The sequence below is a fragment of the Cydia splendana genome, chromosome 2 (assembly GCF_910591565.1).
Source record: "Cydia splendana chromosome 2, ilCydSple1.2, whole genome shotgun sequence".
Classification (NCBI taxonomy): Eukaryota; Metazoa; Arthropoda; class Insecta; order Lepidoptera; family Tortricidae; genus Cydia; species Cydia splendana.
The window spans coordinates 9796896-9812707 of record NC_085961.1 but is presented as its reverse complement, the minus strand read 5'-3'; the positions used below and the strand labels follow the sequence as shown (position 1 = coordinate 9812707).

Below are 15812 nucleotides of genomic sequence, written 5' to 3'. Positions count from 1 at the left end.
TATAACTTTAGAACCAAAGTTCAGAAAAAATATGAAAACATATCGGGAGATTAGCCGTATAATAGAGTACAAAAAACAATATTTGGAAACATCATCGGTTAAGCCATTTTTGAGTTTTCTTTAAAAAACCCTTAATAAAAGGTCGTAAGTGCCGCATAAACACGCACTTTTGCGCGACATGCAGTTATCAAGAACATCGATAGAATTGAAGTACCATATTTTTAAAGTAAATACCTTCTTATTTAAAACAAAATTGTTAACTATGCATTATCACAATTTGCCTCTCACTAATAATTACCTTTTTTCTTAAATTAAGCGTCCTATATGCTTTTTATTTTATAGATATTTTTATCTACACACATATCATAAACTCTCTTATGACGCCTTCAAAATCCGTAAATAATGGCCCACATTACGATAAACTGTTTTGTAATAGCAAATTTCTTATCTGTGAAAATGTGGTAATAGCTTCATTACTATATCAAAATCGATTTGGTAATGCATTCAAATTTCGAACATCTCTGAAAAAAAAAGCAATTTGATTTGTCCCCTATTCTAATATCAGTCGAGATGATGTTTTATTCGAAATCAAATGACAATTGCATACAATATTGACAAATCCCGCATGTAAGTTGGTATGGAACGATAGTAATCGACCCCGACTCTAGTTTGTCTCTGAATTTAAAAAAAACTACGGATGCGTGACATGCGTGAAAAAAGTTTTCTTTTGCCGCCATTTGACGTACAGTTTATATTTTAATGAGTTTGTAAGTAAAAAAAAATTTGTTTTGTTGTTTTCAAAATAACTATAACAAAAGTTTCGTGTAAAATGTGCGATAAAGATATTTCGGAGACGCCAGCTCATATCCGCGAGTTCCGCCAGAGAGGAAACTGCCCCAATGTCGGCTGTAATATTTGGTTAGTGAATATATCATAGAAAGTTTATAATATGTGTGTAGATAAAGCAGTGTATGTAACTGTACATAATTAGGCATTAAAACACTCGTGTGATACTATTATGAAACTCATTTCATTCGTTTCATAAACCCACACTCGTATTTTAATGCCTTTCATTATGTAGCAGTCACATAAACTACTATTAATACACGTTAGCACTCTTCAATAAAAGACAATTATGTTCTTAAATCTCACTTTTTGAATATTTTATAAGCAATCGTTTTTACCCACCTAAATGAGTAAATACGGGTATTTATTGGGTGCTTTGAGTAAATACCGAGTAAATACTCAGTATTTACTCACCCCTACCCATCTCTAGACCCATTGCATTAAAGCAATACAAAATTCAGAAATGATAGTCAAAGTCCGACAGTCGTACTTCACTCGCGAAACGCTCCTAACAAAACGATAAGTGATCGTGACGTCACGGTCACTGAGAGCCCATCTTGAAGTATGGATAACAAGAAAATTGAGATTCTATCGGTGAAATATTGCGATTATGTATATAGTTGCTATACAAACTTTTTTTGGATAAAACGTAAGGAATCGAATGGTACCCAGTACCCTTACTTTATTCTTTATTAGAAGCAAAAACAATCTAAAATTTTGATAGTTTCAGGTCCTGATTTTTTGTATAATCGTCATATATTATTTTAATTTCCCAGTGGCGGATTTGCCCTAAGGCACGAGTAGACCCGGGCCTAGGGCGGCTAGATATTAGGGGCGACAGTCTATATAGAAAAGTGCTGAAAAAAGAGCGGCTAGTACTTAATAAGGGGCCTGGGGCGGCCAAGGCTGTAAATCCGCCACTGTTTATCCCAAATTACTTTAAACATGATCTGTATGTGTCTCTTACCTTGTAAATTATCCAGCATATACGTCAGCAGCTTGGAAGTGCCGTTGCTTTCGTTGTATATCGATAGCATCTCCTTGCTCAGCGGGTTCCCGTGCAATCCCAATTTCTGGAGGTGGAAGAGCTTGCCCAGTTCGTACGGCAACACTCTGAGGTAGTTGTTGTGTAGGAGTAACTCTCTGGAACAAAAGAATTTGGTTACTTTTATAGGTTCTTTATTTGTCTTTTAATCTTAAATTTGGAAACCATTCTATGGGCCATTTTATTTATAAAGTTGTATAATACTACACTTTTTTTTTGGATTTTTTTATATTCTACTCTGAATCTCAAGCTCGTTCGGTCCAAAGAGGTAAAGGATTCCCAAGACTTTTTTCATTCCGCTACCACTTTTCATAGACTTTGTATGGCGGTAACGGAATGGAAGGAACAAAAAATGTATTGACTTCTTTTTTCTCCGTTTGGGATGAAAGAGCTCGTGATTCTGAGTGAGTAGAAATAAATAACATAATATTTTATGAACCTAAACCTGAAAAAAAGTGTAGTGTACAACTTTGATAAAATGGCGCCTATATAAACACTTGTTGCAGGGGTGTACAATGTACAAGTACAGTAATCGCTAAGTAAATATTAACGGCCAATGTTGCCAAATATATCGGTTACACATTCTTATTTCTATTCTATGGTAAGAAAGGTGTGTTACGATATATTTGGCTACTGTTGCCATCGCCATCAATTTGATGCTGACCGTTATGTCGAAATATAGCCCCAACCCTTATGATTACTTTAAACTAGTCTGGTAAGCTTCGGTAGCTCAGTTGTAATAGGTAGGGCAGTGTCCCAGAGCCGCGAGTTCGAATCTGGACCGACACGGCAATTTTAATTCTTTTATTTCAAAACTTTAATTTTCTAAAATATATTTTACGAAATTATTTTTTTACAAACGGTTGCAGTGTCAGTACTTGATTGACGCGATGAAAGAGAAAACGCCTTCACTGGTTCAATAATAGTGAAGAGTTATTGATTGTAATAGCAAAGAGAATAGAGTGTATAGAGAGTTACTGCATTGGTAAATTATGTACTGTACATTTGCGGTCATCTTTCGACAGAAGTTAGAAATTGTTAGAACGCTATTTGACTTTGATCCTTATTCTTTCACTGATATGTGTTAATTTGTTAAATATTGAAATTAACGCTGTTCTACTTAACCTTAAAGCAACAGTAATCCTGTATGAAACATTTTGTTTATATTTTTGACTGGTCGCCTGAAATAACAACAAAATTAATACATATACGTATTTTTCTTCTAGTTTACTACAAAAACAAAATGAAAATCGGTGCCATCAGGTGCGAGTTGCGACACTTACTCGTCTATATACTAACTTAACTTAAAATTAAACTCTATCCCCAACGCCTTACAGTTTATTTTCATTATCATTGCAAGGTTATTTTGTTTTCGACTAGTCATTAACAGATACAATAAGGCTCTATTCACTATTCGTGGCGTTTGTCTTTTGTTCAGGGCCTCGACAGATTTTCGTCGCCTTTCATTCGAACTTTCCTATTTAGTATATCTGAGACGAAAAAGTGACAGAAAGAGTAAAAAAGAACGACAAGAACAATAATTATGCCGGTTGAAGTTAAAAAGAATGCTACAAAGTCTTTAAAAAAACTTAATTTAGAGTCCAATGAAATGTCTAACGAAGCCGTTCATAAATCACGGTTTTATGTTCCTACTGACACTAAATCATTTTCATTATACATATAAATGGATTAGTCAAGACTGTCAAGAACGAAACTGGCTCGAGCGTACCTAACGTGTAGCGAGCTCGTCACACTTAGGTATTCGTATTTATAACTTATAAAATATCAATAATATTCATAAGATAAATGCACCTTAACCTAGTTTAATTTAGTGATTTGTTTTTGTATCCATTTGACGAAGACTGCGTTGCTGGTAGTGATGGTTTTTTACTTATTTTTTATACCTCACCAAAGTTATGAAAAAATTATAATTCCTAACAACAAGAATAAAAATTAGCATCATTTAATTATTTGCCAGAGAACCTATTAAGGGGCTACCCGAGGTTTTCATCGATTTTTGACAAGTTTTAAATCGTAAGTATCTCCTTTTTTAGGGTTCCGTACCCAAAGGGTAAAACGGGACCCTATAATAATAATCTTTATTCACTTAAAACCTAACATAGTACAGAGTATCAATATTATGCTAGATACAGAAAGCTTATAATTAGGTTTGTGACAGTTTCACCAAGGTCGAGCCTCTGTCTCCCGAACTAGGTCAGAGCCTGTGACTCGGGAGTCAGCGATTCCTCCGCTAAAGGTTACATAGTAGTGGTAGCAAAAATAAAAGCTATTTCAACAAAAGTTGCACGATACAATCTACAATATTTATAAGAAAAAAAAAAAAGAATACAATATTTCAGTTGTAATATGTAACAATAAGAGAAGTTCAATCTACTTTGTTTTAATTAACTTTAATACAATTTATATTGAGACGTTACATGTGTGTATAGGGGTGTCTAAGGTACAATTATTTTAGGCAGCTTAAAAGTGTTTCAGTCTCCTGGTAAGTTTGTGTTTGGAGCCAGGTTAATAACTTAGATTTGCAATCGTAACGGTTTAATCTATAGAAGTCTAGCCGTTTGTTGATTTTATTATACAGTCTGGCGCTCATTGCTACGAACTGGCGACTCGCAAAGACTGTCCGCTGGCGTTCTGCTGGACAGACAGTTTGTTTATGTCGTTTTTTAAGAGCTGTCATAGATACAGGAAGATATCGATGTCTGCGTAGGATGGCACGGAGAATGTAGAGTTGCCTAACAGACAGAACTTTACATTCGGCATATAGTTTGGCTGTTGCGTACCTGTAAGGTTTTGATGTTGCAACCTTCAGTACTGCTCTCTGAGCGCGCTCCAGCTTGAGCATTGTTGTTTTACCAGCGGCTCCCCATAACGGGATACAGTACGTGACAAGGGACTGACAGAGGGACGTATACGCCATCATTATAATACTATGACTAGCCGAGCAACGAAGTTGTTTGAAAACGTACATCAGTTTCCTGACACGGGAAGTCAGGGAGTCTATGTGGGTATGCCAATCTAATTTTTGGTCAAGGGATACGCCGAGGTATTTTATGCTTGGGACTTGGGTAAGGGAAACGCAAAGACAGTTAGGCGAGGGTGACTGACAAACATGACATTTTATGGCAAACGATGGTACAGGCAGTGACGGGCTAGTAATTGCGAATGGAATGAATTTGGTTTTGTCTAAGTTAAGTGTCAGCAGATTAGCTTTTAGCCATTGCATTACAATTTTAAGGCCATTTTCTGCATGCATTTTCGTCTCAGCCCAATCGGAGCCATGGAATAGTAAGGCCGTATCATCGGCATAGGCAATGATTCTACAGTTTTCTAGGGACAGTTCGCACAGTTGGTTTACATAAATCTGGAACAGCGTGGGCCCCAAAATGCTGCCCTGAGGTACTCCGTAGTCTATTGTTTCTTCGTTACTTATGAAATTATTAAGCTTTATGGATTGGGTGCGGTTAGATAGGTAATCTTGGAACATTTTTAATGAAGTTCCACGGACACCGATGTTTTCCAGTTTACGCAATAATATAGGAACTGATACTGTGTCGAAGGCCTTGGAGAGGTCCAGAAATACACCAAGACACCGTCGTTTTTCATCAAGGTTGCGTGTTATGAATCTAGTTAGGTCGGCGACTGCGTCTTCAGTGGACCTATTAGCGCGAAAGCCATATTGGTTATCAGCAATGAGATTGAAGCGTTCTAGGTATTTTACCAATGCGGTATTCATAACTCTCTCCAAGACCTTTGACAAAGCGGTTAGGACTGAAATCGGTCTATAATTATTAAAGTTAGCTCGATCCCCGCTTTTGTAAATAGGGTGAACTAGAGCCTTTTTAAATGCATGGGGAAATGTTCCAGTTCCGATAGAAGTGTTACAAATATGAGTGATCACAGGTATGAGCGAATGAAGTGAGTTTTTTAAAATTTTTGCCGATATGTCGTCCCAGCCAGTAGCGCAATCGCTGCGAAGGTTTTTTAGAATTTTTGCGGTTTCTGACTCAGTGACTTCTAAGATAACAAGCGAATTACATTGGGAGTTGGAGCTGCAAGTAGGATTAGAAGGAAGCATGACAGGGCTAATGTTGGTAGCCAAAGTTTTGCCTATGTTAACAAAGAATTTGTTCATTGAATTAACTGATTCTAAAGGCGAATTAGCTGCGCATAGTAAGTCATTTGAAGACGTAGGGGTACGTTTGGTTTGAGTTATATTTTTAATTAGGTTCCACGTAGCTTTTGCGTTATTTTTACATTTCATAAACTCATCTCTTTCATATTCAGTTTTTAATTTACGAAGTAACCTGTTGCAAAAGTTGCGATATCTGGAATAGGTTAGTTTTAACGTCAAGTTTTCAGGTGACTTTTTTGCTTTTTTGTGGAGATTGTCGCGGTTTCTTATGCAGCGTAACAGACCGGGGGTTATCCAAGGCTTGATTGTTCTATCCCTTCTACGAATTCTAACTACATTTGTGTATTTTTTAATAATTGAAGAAAGAGTAGCTACAAGTCCGTTTGCCGCAATATTGGCATCAGACGCCGATAACACCGATGTAAAATCAGACGCATCGATTTCTTGACGAATGGCTTCGTAATTAATCCGGGTACAAGTTTCATTAGCTTTGGGGCCCTGCGCATACGTGTCAATACAGAGCATGACTGGCATATGATCTGTAATATGAGATTCGATAACTATGGTGGCTGTTGGTACATTTGAACGAAGGAATACGTGATCAAGGCAATTGTTATTTCTAGTAGGATACAAATGAGCGGGTAAAAAACCATGAAGGGCCATGAAGGTAAGGTACTCAGAAGAACGGTTGTCAGTGCTAGTTGGTTTTATGTCAATGTTGAGATCACCAATAATGGCAACCTTACTGCAAGAGTTGAGGTTAGATAAAACATAATTTAAGCTGTTAAAAAAAGTTTCCAAGTTTCTAATAGAAGGAGATCGGTAAATAGTTACGATTGCGGTGTCCTCATCAATTTTGCATACAAGACAATTTGCATCCACAAAATTAGGCTCAATGATTTTACACTTCAGTGAATCTTTTGTATATATTACTATACCATCATTTTGATTAAGGTTATTTTTGGAGTGGAAGGACGAGTACCCACTGATATATGGGACAACTGTATACTTGTTAAGCCAGCATTCTGAGAGTACGATTACATCATATTGAACTTTTAGTATTTTTAGGAGTACTTGAAATTCGTCAAAATTCTTGTTAATGCTGCGTATATTCATGTGTATTATATTTAAATGTTTACTAGAATGGTCAATACAGTTATAACAATCATCTGGGTTAGATATGTAAGAACTAGAAACATTAAAAGAATCAATTTCAGAAGCAGTGAAGTTTATATCAGTTATATTTTGTGTAAAATTGAATTTATTTACGTATATTTCTAGGATTTCGTGCAAAACATATATCTACTTAAACTTAACTTAAGTCTATACAATTTTATTCAAGCTGTCCATATTTCGTATGTGTATGTATTCCGACTGGTCTGTTTTCCTAGCGTAGACTCTGCCATCGCGCACCCACACATACTTGTAACCGTGTTCCTTGGCCTTTTTCCTGGTAGCGGCGTGGAGAGTCTTGTTAGCGGGGGACAAATGCTCAACGAGGTAGACAGGAGTCTTCGCGCCGGGTAGTCCAAGATGCTCTATTACTAAGACTCCGCTGTCCGTCCGTCTGTCACCAGGCCGTATCTCGTGATCTGTGATAGCTAGATAGTTGAAATTTTGTGTATGGATGTAAATGTATTTCTGTTGCCGCTATAACAACAAATACTAAAAACAGAATAAAATAAAGATTTAAATGGGGCTCCCATACAACAAACGTGATTTTTGACCGAAGTTAAGCAACGTCGGGCGGGGTCAGTACTTGGATGGGTGACCGTTTTTATAGATAATGGTACGGAACCCAACCCTTCGTGTGCGAGTCCGACTCGCACTTGACCGGTTTTTTGCACTACAAATAGAATTATAAGACAAACGGTTATCGGTTTTTCAATCTTTTATCTCCGGTTTTGTCCAACGGATTTTGAAAGAAATGAATACTTATTTTTTTATGAATTTTTTAAACATTGTGTAAATAAAACACTTTTTTCGTATCTAGTTTGCAGTGAAGAATCTTACATGTACGAAATCTACATATTTGGGTTCGTCTTTGATGTCTCGAAAAACGTGTCCAGGGTTTTAATTTTAAACTAATTGATACAAAAGTTATGGCCAGAAAACCAGTTTTTTAGCCTAAAATTGTTCATCTTTGATGCCAAAATCTCGACGACAATGAACTTTGAAGTAAACATGGGATGCTATATTGCTTAAAGCCGTTCTTCTTCTTCTTCCTAGCCTTAGTCCCATCATTTGGGGTCGGCTCTCCTAGTAATTCTTCGCCAGGACTGTCTGTCCCGGGTCGTCTGGGCTGGTATTTTTGATTTATTTAAGTCCATATTTATAGTGACCATCCATGTTTGTCGGGGTCTTCCTCGCCTCGTCGACGGCGGTGGGTAAATGTGCAGCACTTTCTGTGTCATGTGGTCAGGTGGTCGCCGCATGACTTGACCATACCATCTGAGTCGGGTTTCTTCCAGTTTGTCAGGGATAGGTTTTACTCTGAAACTGCCTCGTATGTGTAAGTTTCGTACGCGATCCAGTAATGTCACACCACCAGCCCAACGCAGCATTCTCATTTCTGCAGTGTGCAGCTTATTTTCCTGTTCTTTCTTTAAAGGCCAACACTCCGCCCCATATAACATAGCTGGACGCACTACAGCCTTGTACACTTTACCCTTGATGTGCACCGGCATTCTATTGTCACACAGCACTCCCGACAGCTCCTTCCACTTCATCCATCCTGTGTTTATTCGGTGGGTTATGTCAGCATCTATAGATCCATCGCTGCTAATAACTGAGCCAAGGTATTTTGAAGCTGTCTACCTTTTTTAGTGGGGTGTGCTGTAGTTTAATGGTGTCAAGGCTACTAACGCCGCTAAAGTTACAGTGAAGGTATTCGGTCTTTGGTCTACTGATACGTAGCCCAGCTGATTCCAGTGCTGTCCTCCATTTTTCTAGAGTTACTTCTAGGTTGTTTGCGTTTTCGCTGATCAAAACGATGTCGTCTGCGTATAGTAGGTTCCACGGCGGTGCTTGCTGCAAGCTGGCTGTTAATATAATAAGCTACAAAAAACATTAGAAAACTAAGGGATTCAGATCGAAGGTCATTGGCGTGGGGTAGCCCCTTAACATTATTTCACGGGCCTGTCCTCAACAAACGCATGGTTTTGGTCTATGAGAATTTATTCAGTGTTATGAATCGATGACAATTTTTTTGTATATTGCCATAAAACGAAAGAGTAAATCTGATATGGTCCGTTTTTTAATCTATTCTATTTGTTATTTTTGAAAGAAAACATTTAAGTATGTTTGCACATTTAGGTACATAGGTATATAATAAACCTTTTTAACAACAAAACTTGAATAAAACAAATGCCATTGACCTCCGTCAATGAAGGAAGTAAAATATGTAAATCAACTTAATTTATAAGCTAATATCTGGGAGACCGAGAAAACATTAAAATTTTGCGCGGAAACATATAAAAACTAAAAATGCGCGTTTTCCTAGAGATAAGACCTAACTGGATCGATTTATCGGCCCCAACATCCCAATATAACAAATTTTATCGAAATCGTTAGAGTCGTTTCCGAGATCCCCGAAATATATACATACATATATGTATAAATAATTATTTATAAGTACATACAAGAATTGCTCGTTTAAAGGTATAAGATAAACAATAATACAAGTATTTTCCGCAACTACACCTGTTCGTTATCATTTATCAGTATCATATATATCGGCCACTTTAATCTGATTGGTAATGACCTAATGACGCTGTCTACGAAGCTTGTAGCACGTAAGGTCGCGAGTTTGAACCCAGGCTATGAAGTACTTGGAACTTGCATACAAAATATCATTTAATACTTTACCAATCGCTTACCAATTAATTTCAACAAGGGCTAGATTCCCCCTGGGTAGTCTGTGCGGAAACAGAAGAGTCATGGAATGTATTGGGCCCCATACATTCTACGATTCTTCTCTTTCCGCACAGATTTGTCACAGACCTGTGCCAATTCATGGGAATAGGTTGCCAAAAGAGTCCTTCCTTCCTCTTATGATGCAACCGGGAAATCGCTAAAACGAGGAGGCTTGTGCCTGTAAACGCCCCTTAGGCGCCAAAGAGGCTATCTAGATGATTAGCTGAACTTTATTGTAACACTAGCTTTTGCCCGCGACTTCGTCTGCGTGGAATTAGTGACAGCATCTAAAGTAGGTATAGCGCCTGGATAATGCTAATAGCAATCATTCAATTCGCGCATTGCTTACTTCAATTATTAGGCAATTCATTAACTCTTTCAATTGAATGAATTTTGACAACCCTAAATAGCCGAAAGGAATAGTGCCATAAGTTAGAAAGGGATAACACGATTCGACCCTGAATCGCAGTCAAACTTCAGTTTTGTAGGAAGTGTGCTTTCTGTACGGTAGTACTATTACTTATTCTGTGACAATGGTAAGGGTCTCTCTGAACACTAGTTACTAAATTCCTGTTTCACCTTAGCTGTATGAGATCGCCGAGCTCCGCGGGCAGCGTCCTCAGCTTGTTGTTGGACACATCCAACGTGTGCAGGTTGGATAGCATGTTGATGTCGGGCGGGATCCGCTGCAGCGAGTTGTCGTTCAGGTACAGCGCGGTCAGGTGCGACAGTTGGAATAGCTGGGGCGCCAGGGCGCGGACACCTCCTGTTACCTGCAAATTTATAATGGTTGTTATTTCACCAGCTAACAAATCAAGGTGGTTATAAATTTAGAATTTCATTATGATTGTCATCTTCATTGATCCCCGCGTATCGCGTCCGCGAGAAGCAGGTTAATATAGAATCTCCTTGTTAGAAACAATAACAGAGTAACGTAAATTTAACTTCACTTCTCATTAAACTTTTGGACCTGAACCCTTTAAGACAGTGTTTTTCAACCTTTTTCATGAGTATGACTCGGTCCCCTTAGTAGGTACGTAAAATAAATTTCGCTTATGTATTGCTTTACGGCTAGTAGACGCGTTTGGACCACCTATGACAGCATTTCACAAACTATGGGTATATGGGTAGCGAGCGAATATGAAGTGGGCTGTGAAACTATGTACTGTCAAGGGTAAAAATATGGGTGTACAAATCATTTCAAAAATATGTCCCATAACTCTTATGTCAGTGAATTAAGAACTATGGGACATATTTTTGAGTAAGTTGTCTACACCCATATTTTTACCGTTGACTGTACTAGGAACTCTGAGCATTACAAAAATATTTTATGCTCTCTTTTTAAGACGTCCAAAAGCACTGGCCAAGGGGGTCGAGACCCGCAGGTTGAAAAACACTGCTTTAAGAAAATAAAAAGATGAAAACATACCTCAAGCGAGGTCCAACCTCCGCGCCGGCCTGATGCTCGCTCCGCCTCCGACATGATATGATAAGTGCGCCCGCTTGCGCCCTCATGCTTGTCTTTGTTGCGAGACATACCGTCACCTGGAAACAATGTCCAATTATAAGTTCAAAATTTTTTAATCACTTACAAATATATATAGTAAACCCTCTATAAGATTATATGGGGAACACGAAACACGTCTAAGGGTGGTATTCCACCTGTCCAATGTGTATTGCATCTCACATTTTGCTTTAATGAGAGATTGAGACGCACTGACATTGGACAAAGAAATTGGATAGGTGGAATACCAACCTTAGTGAGAAATCGAAACATGAATAATTGTATAAAAAAAGTTGCAGGAGTATAAAATAGTGTATTACATGGGAAATCGTATCAATCATGATTGTACTAATTGGGTTCTACAGTAATTTAATCAAATCTAGAATGGGAAAGCAAACTTTATCTTGCTACATCATCAAAAGTAAACCTTAGTGTATCTGAAATGTTTGACTATCTATCTGCTTCTAACAACTGGTGACAAAAATATTACATGGAAGGAAGACACATCAAAGTGAATGGGTTTATTTAAAATTACTGACCCAGAAGATGTACCTACATCACAGAATCTTGCATATAAAATTATAATAAGGCCCCAACTAATTGATGCTTTTACAATGTGCCAAATTTACATTTAAAAAGACATATTTTGATAGTAGAGGTCAACATCATTTTTCTTACAAGACAAGCAGCTAGATTGGTTTTATTATTCTGTTGGTCACTTTAATAAATTGGTTGGTAATAAAGTTAAACCCAAAATGCAACTACACTTGCATAAGAAATTAATTTCTAAACTTTTATTTGATTAATGAAACATATCAATATAACAGTTGTAATATACATTTTAGTATATTATTCTTGCACATATTTATAATTACTTGAGTAATGTGTTTATCTGTGAGAAATTGTTACAAAAATCACTGATGAAACTTCATCATGTTCATACATTTACCATGGGTTTCGAAATTTGCATTACAATATGTTACAAAATATGAAGGAAAGAAGCGCCCAAGTCCACGCTCAATAAGATGGTGTAAGCATAAAGATGCAATTACAAATCTATAAATGATAACTAACAAAGTGGACCGTTTTGTTCTATAATGTTGCAAATGGTTTAGGTATATTTCCTTTTTTGATCACTTGATTTGAGCCAATATGGCAAATGAGATGGTCTGATAAAACAAACTATAAGTATTGTGACAAAAATGTAAATGTATTTTATTATAACTCACATATGTGATATCAATCTCCGCATAATGATGAGTTTGACTGCTGTAATGACACTAGTGGTAGTGTTATTACCGAGCTGTAGTTTTTAGATAAATGATAGTTGATGACTTTTATGGGTGTTATTTTAGGAATGTAGACCGTCCCTACAATTCTCAACCATGTCTAACATGAAAACTTATCCAGTAAAATAAATATACCAATATTTTTATGTTATTTTTTGAAAGACAACAACCTCACAAACAACGGTGTTACCAGTACTGATGGTAATTATTACGGAAAAAAAATTACTACATTCAATTACAAAACTATTATTATATGACTACATAATTAACTATACCAGTTAAGAAATACATTAAATTAATCTGTATTCGACACTAATCTCCGTAAACATTGATAAGTTTGTTTGGTACATATACATAATACATTTCAACAAGATAATACAGTTCGTATAGTTATGATAATAGTACCTTATTAGCACCGGTCATTAGGGGTGCTAAAAACACTTTGTTTGATAAACGATTGTCTTCATTTGCGAAATAAGGGCAATAGAACCGTTCCATAACCTCCGCCGTTGGGTAGGAAAGCCTAAAGAATAGTATAGTAGTAAGCGTTACATTTAGCATCTGATTACGACACGGTGTCTACTTTGGAGAAATAGTTATGATTTAATTCATTAATAGATGTAAAACCGCGTAAATGCGTATCATCTTGGTACACAGCTGACATAAAGAGATGGGTCGACGCAGACGACGTCCAATCCAAGCGCGAATTCGCGACCGAAGTTAACAACTCGTTGAGGGAACAATTTACGCTTAATTGAATAAAAATTACCTTCATCTACTCCTTAAAAGCTTTAACCTCAATTAGGATTATACTATTGTGGAATAATTCACTGTAAACACACTAAAGCACAATCTTGACAAACACCACATCAAACGTTCATTTACCGACTGCAGCGACACAGCCATGAAGCGGCAAGTTCTGGAAACTCATTGTGTGTTGTGGCGACCATAGACAATGACTTTTACTAAAGGGCTCTACAGATGTTTGTGATTTATCTATACAACAGAGTGAAATAGTAGTAGCGTAGTTAGAGACATACAAAAGTTACCAAAACCAGTTTCCACTGTTATTCTAGGTGATAATGATAAATATAGACGGTCAAGCAAATCTTGTCAGTAGAAAAAGGCACGAAATTCAAATTTTCTGTGAGACGATATCCCTTCGCGCCTACATTTTTCAAATTTGCCGCCTTTTTCTACTGACAAGATCTGCTTGACCAACTTTAGCTACGCGAAAATTAGCAAAGCTCCATCTCAGTGCGTCGGAACCATTTTATTTTAGGGATCCGTCCCCAATAGCCAAAAATGAAATCCTTAGAAGATCACTCGTGTGTCAGTCTGTCTGTCTGTTTCTCCTAATTTCCGGCAACACTCGAACTTGCGACATTTTAGAACACTATGCACTAGCCCAATCGCTCGTCAAGTTCGAGTCTTGCCTGAAGGGGTCATCCATTAATTACGTCACACGAATTGCAGGGTTTTTTGGGGCCCTCCTTGTCACACTTGGTCACATTTGTTTGACAACCCCCTCCCCCTGTGAAGTCACATTTTTTCAACGAAATTATTAATATTTACTTACTCAAAATATTTTTTAAATATTATAATTTTATAACCCGAAACTTATTATGAAAGAAAATTAAACTAATAAAACCGATTATCGTTCCAAAAACTTGTAATTTAACTGTACCTACAGCAAATAAAATAGTTTAAAAAAAAACAACGGGTTGCACTCCGGGAGTGCCGACAGAAGTGAAAACTCAATGACTAGTCCAAAATGTCTGCATCACTATCTATGTATAATTGACCCATCCTCCTTTCTATTGAAAAACTTTAGTTCCGAAATTGCTGGTCAGTGAGCTTAAATTTGTAGCGTTAATTGTTTAAAATTCGAATAGAAATTGTAAAGTTACCTTGCAGACCTCGCATCTAAATATATTTGGTCATGATATTTTGAGTTTTATTCACCAGTACTAGAGTTCACTTTTATTAGCGATTTCATCAAGATGTAGCTTTATTGAATTATATTTGAGTGATATAAAGTTAGAATGTTACTGTGAGATCCTCGTATTTCAGCCCGTACAAGATTAGTACATTGAGCTTTATTGATTAATATAAAAGTCCAGTTTTAAATAATTGACCTGATTATGAGACGTTATGACTAAAGTTCTTTGGCGAATAACATTGTCCGTGACACATGACGTCAGCGTTACGTTACGCGTCACGCGTTACGCTGAATCGAGTTTATCATTTTTTCCCCACCTCAAAAAGTGCTCAGCGCCGCTAAAGAAGTTATAGCAAGCTATGGCTATTGGTGTATCAGAAGGTTTGTAGTAGTAGAAGTGAAAAACTTGTTGGTATGTACAAGAATGATAATTTATTTACAAAACTCACGGTATTTATACACAATTTGAGAAAAGCAAGAAAGAGACGTATTTACAATAGAGTGAGATGGAGATATACGGTGCGCGGGCGCGTGCCAGAGCGAGAGCGCGCGCGTGCCACTGCGCAGGCGCGGCGCGTGCCGCGCTGGAATAAAACTGAGTTGGCCGCCGGCGCCAGCCCTTTCGCTCGCCGGCCGCCGTGGAGTAAACATCGCGTCGTCGGATCGCCGTGCCTCGCTTCGCTGCTACGCGCTCGCTGATTGGAAGACACGACGAGATCGACGAGGGTGCTGCAGGCTCCGGATATTAAACTGTCCTTCTCGGGACAATATAAAACTGCTCTTCTCAGAGCACGCAAACTGCCCTTATCAGGGCGACGTAAAATGTTCTTCTCAGAGCAACATAAAACTGCCCTTGTCAGGGCACGTCCTGTTTCTCTGTTTAATCGCAGAGTGTCAGTCGATCGCAACTGTTCTTATCAGAACAATTCTGTTTCTGTTAAAACACATGATGTCAATCGAGTGTTCCCACAGGGTTCCCCCTCAAGCGAAGCGTACCGGCAGGCGAATAGTGCGGCCTCGGCGTGTTGTGCTCGTGCTTGTAGGTACTTGCGTGGTCGTGGTTGCGTCTGGTTCATCTCTTCGTTTCAGGATGCCTTTTTTCTGTTGTTGGTTGTTGT

At 37.7% G+C, this 15812-nt stretch overlaps 1 protein-coding gene across 2 annotated transcripts in view; it reads right to left on the bottom strand.

Annotated features, from left to right (window-relative positions):
• The window catches only part of LOC134803332 (CCR4-NOT transcription complex subunit 6), a 205930-nt gene extending 192244 nt beyond the window's left edge, over nt 1–13686 (bottom strand). Inside the window, exons 1-4 of one of the 2 annotated variants that reach the window (XM_063776129.1) lie at nt 13522–13686; nt 11389–11504; nt 10539–10732; nt 1814–1989 (exon numbers count right to left, since the gene is read on the bottom strand). In XM_063776129.1, the coding sequence (XP_063632199.1) occupies nt 1814–1989; nt 10539–10732; nt 11389–11496 (478 nt within the window). In that variant the 5' untranslated portion in view covers nt 11497–11504; nt 13522–13686. The remainder of the gene's footprint in view (nt 1–1813; nt 1990–10538; nt 10733–11388; nt 11505–13521) is intronic. The other variant, XM_063776138.1, reaches the window with a different exon arrangement.
• Nucleotides 13687–15812: the final 2126 nt, after the last annotated feature.